The sequence below is a fragment of the Gekko japonicus genome, unplaced genomic scaffold (assembly GCF_001447785.1).
Source record: "Gekko japonicus isolate JY-2015 unplaced genomic scaffold, Gekko_japonicus_V1.1 scaffold5361, whole genome shotgun sequence".
Lineage (NCBI taxonomy): Eukaryota > Metazoa > Chordata > Lepidosauria > Squamata > Gekkonidae > Gekko > Gekko japonicus.
This window is the reverse complement of record NW_015172711.1, coordinates 47,690-50,704: the sequence shown is the minus strand read 5'-3', so window position 1 is coordinate 50,704 and position 3,015 is coordinate 47,690. Positions and strand designations below refer to the sequence as shown.

The following is a 3,015-nucleotide window of genomic DNA, read 5'->3' as shown; positions in this document are numbered from 1 at the left end:
CTGCACCAAGGTATCTGTTTCGTCAAGGGGACACAACCAGGATTCCTGAGTTCACTCCTGGGAGTATCATAGGGTTGCCAGCCTTCAGTTGGGGCCTGGATATCTCCCAGAATTACAACTGGTCTCCAGGAAGATAGGTTCGGGTGGGTAGCCATGTTGGTCTGAAGCAGCAGAACAAAGTTTTAAGTCCAATTAGGAAGAACTTGTTACAATTAAGAAGAACTGGTGTAGTTTTTTCGTCCAAAGAGGTCTCTCGTGGCTTGACTTCAAATACAGTTGCAAATTCTTCTGGAATCCAATCTCAGCTGGCTGACGTGTTTCGAAAATTTTCTTTGTCAAAGCCAGTATAAAGAAAAGCCTATATCGCTCTAGAGAGTCACCCAGCTTTCATGGCAACAACCTGCAGACCATGGGTTCCGACTTCTGGCGTGTCATTCGGACAAGTTCTTCCAAATTGCATTTATACCTTCAAAACAGTCTGTTATATACCCAGGAGGGTTATGAGATGTACAAGTTTCTTTAAGTTTCTTTAAGCTATTTTTCATTCTATCATAACAGAGAATCTTTGATGCAAGTTAGCATGGTGTGGCTCACTTTTGTTTTACGTAACCTCCAAGTGGTGGCTGGAGATATCCTGGGGTTACAACTGATCTCCAGGTGACAGAGATCAGTTCCCCTGGAGAAAATGGCCACTTTGGAAAGTGGACTCTATGGCAGGGGTGTCAAACATGCGGCCCGGGGGCCAGATGAGGCCCCCAGAGGGCTTCTAACAGGCCCGCAGTGGAACTGGCTGTCTTCTGCTTCTTCTTCATCATTGCAGGTTTGCAGCTTACAGATGCACACCTGAACAGCATACTCAAGATTGCAACAGCACAGACATTTTGGTGTAATAAGTCAGAACAAGAGGTGTCAGTTATCAGACACTGTTAAATAAACAAAATATTGCAAGAGTGCTAATGTTTTAAGCATGTTTTTATTTTAACTAAACCCTTGTCCTTTATAAAGTTTATATCTCTGCTCCCTGGCATTACATTTTATGACACACATGGACCAGCCCAACAAGGTCTCCTCATAACAAATGAGTTCGACACTCCTGCTCTATGGCATTATAACCCACTAAGGTCTCTCCCCTCCCCAAACCTCGCCCTCTTGAGGCTCCACCCCCAAAATCTCCAGGCATTTCCCAACCTGAAGCCAGCAACCCTAAGGTCAGGGTGTGGGGTAGGAGGAAAACAAAGAGGCAAATCAGGATTGTGTAGTTCATTCCACTTTCTGCTTCTCTTTGCAGTCGCCTGGGGTTCTTGGTTTGACCATGTGAAGGGCTGGTGGGAAGCCAAAGACCGCCACCCGATTCTATATCTCTTTTATGAAGACATGAAAGAAGTAAGTAACTGATGTGCAAACAGACCCCGTCCCAGGTATGAAGCTCAGCTACAAAGGAAGTTTTCTGCTGGAAATGCTTCAGGCTATGACTGTGGGCAGGGCTGCCAGCCTCCAGTTGGTGCCAGGAGATGACCTGGGTTTACAATTGATCTCAAGGCAACAGAGATCAGTTCACCTGGAGAAAATGGCTGCTTTGGAAGGTGGACTTTATGGCATGACACCCCATTGAAGTCCCTTCCCTCCCCAAACCCCACCTTCCTGAGGCTCCACCCCCAAAATCTCCAGGCATTTCCCAACCCGGAGCTGGCAACCTTAGCTCCACCCCCCCCCCAAATCTCCAGGTATTTCCCAGCTCAGAGCTGGAAACCCTACAGTTCCATGTAAAACCATGGAATTGACCAGTTGGTTTCCAACAGTTCTTAGGCCTATTCTGCATCCGTTCCAGTTTGTACCCAGATGTCATGCAGCAATGTCAATGTCATTGCTGCCCCAACCCTTGGACTGGCAACCTTATGAAGAGGAGCTGGGGACAGGAGCCATTAAATTCCCAGCAAAAAGCACTCAAACTCTAAGTCCCTCCCTTCCTGAAACCTCACCTTCCAGAGGCTCCACCCCCCAAATCTCCAGGTATTCCCCAACCTGGAGCCGGCAACCCAAGCTGTGAGTGTTTCTCACTGCAGTACTCCAATCAAGATGGAGAAGTACGTTCTGGCCGTGTCCCAGTCAGAAAAAGATGCACTCCTCCCTCTGGTCTCTACCCATTGCTAGGACTTAGCCCAGGAAATCCGGAAGGTGGCCCACTTCCTAGACGTAGAGCTCCCGGAACCAATCTTGAACAAGATCGTGCATCACACTACGTTTGACAACATGAAAGCCAACCCAATGGCTAATTACAGCACCGTGCCTCCTTCCATGATGGATCCAGCCGTGTCGACGTTCATGAGGAAAGGTGAGAGGCAAAGGCTGGGTTTCCGGCCCTGATTACAGTGTGGGAGGGGATCTTATGGGGCTTATGGGTCTCGTGAGAAAACCGAGTGGGGTAGGGTCATGTTCACAAGAGTGGCATAAAGCTTAGCAGAGATACAGAACTACCTGCATAATCTATACATTTTTAGACTCGTAGAAGTAACTAAAGAAAGTACTTTCCATGAAGGTAGATTTAGGCAGGTAGCCGAGTTGGTCTGAAGTGACAGAATGAAGTTTTGAGTCCAGTGTGGACTGTTTGCGGCTGCTGTGGCCAAGGCACAGTGTGGTTATCAGAGAGTTTTTGGGCAAAATGCTAGAGCATCAATCAATGCTCCCTCTAAGCTGTGGAGCCTTGTGAGCAAAAATTCTACTTTGCGAGCTACCGGCATTAAAGTTGTGAGCCAGCGATTGGGCTACTGCATCAATTAGTTCACTCTGGAGCCCTCCTTCCTGAGCTGAGACGAAAATGTGTGAGCCGGAGGCTTAAAAACTGTGAGCTCGCTTGCACTAGCTCAGCTTAGGGGGAACACTGGTGTCAATGTGTGATGTCCCCGGCGTGATGACGTCACTGCCGAGTGATGTCATCGCACCAACCAAATCGACACGCTATGGGACTCTTCAGGGGTGGAGCTTCCACTGCAGGCCAGCTGGTGAGTGGCAGAGTGT

The 3,015-nt window shown here is 48.3% G+C and overlaps 1 protein-coding gene across 1 annotated transcript in view; it reads left to right on the top strand.

The window, feature by feature from the left end:
- The window catches only part of LOC107119342 (sulfotransferase 1C1-like), an 8,713-nt gene that overhangs the window by 3,397 nt on the left and 2,301 nt on the right, over positions 1-3,015 (top strand). Inside the window, exons 5-6 of the mRNA XM_015421807.1 lie at positions 1,289-1,383; positions 2,152-2,332. Of these exons, the coding sequence (XP_015277293.1) occupies positions 1,289-1,383; positions 2,152-2,332 (276 nt within the window). The remainder of the gene's footprint in view (positions 1-1,288; positions 1,384-2,151; positions 2,333-3,015) is intronic.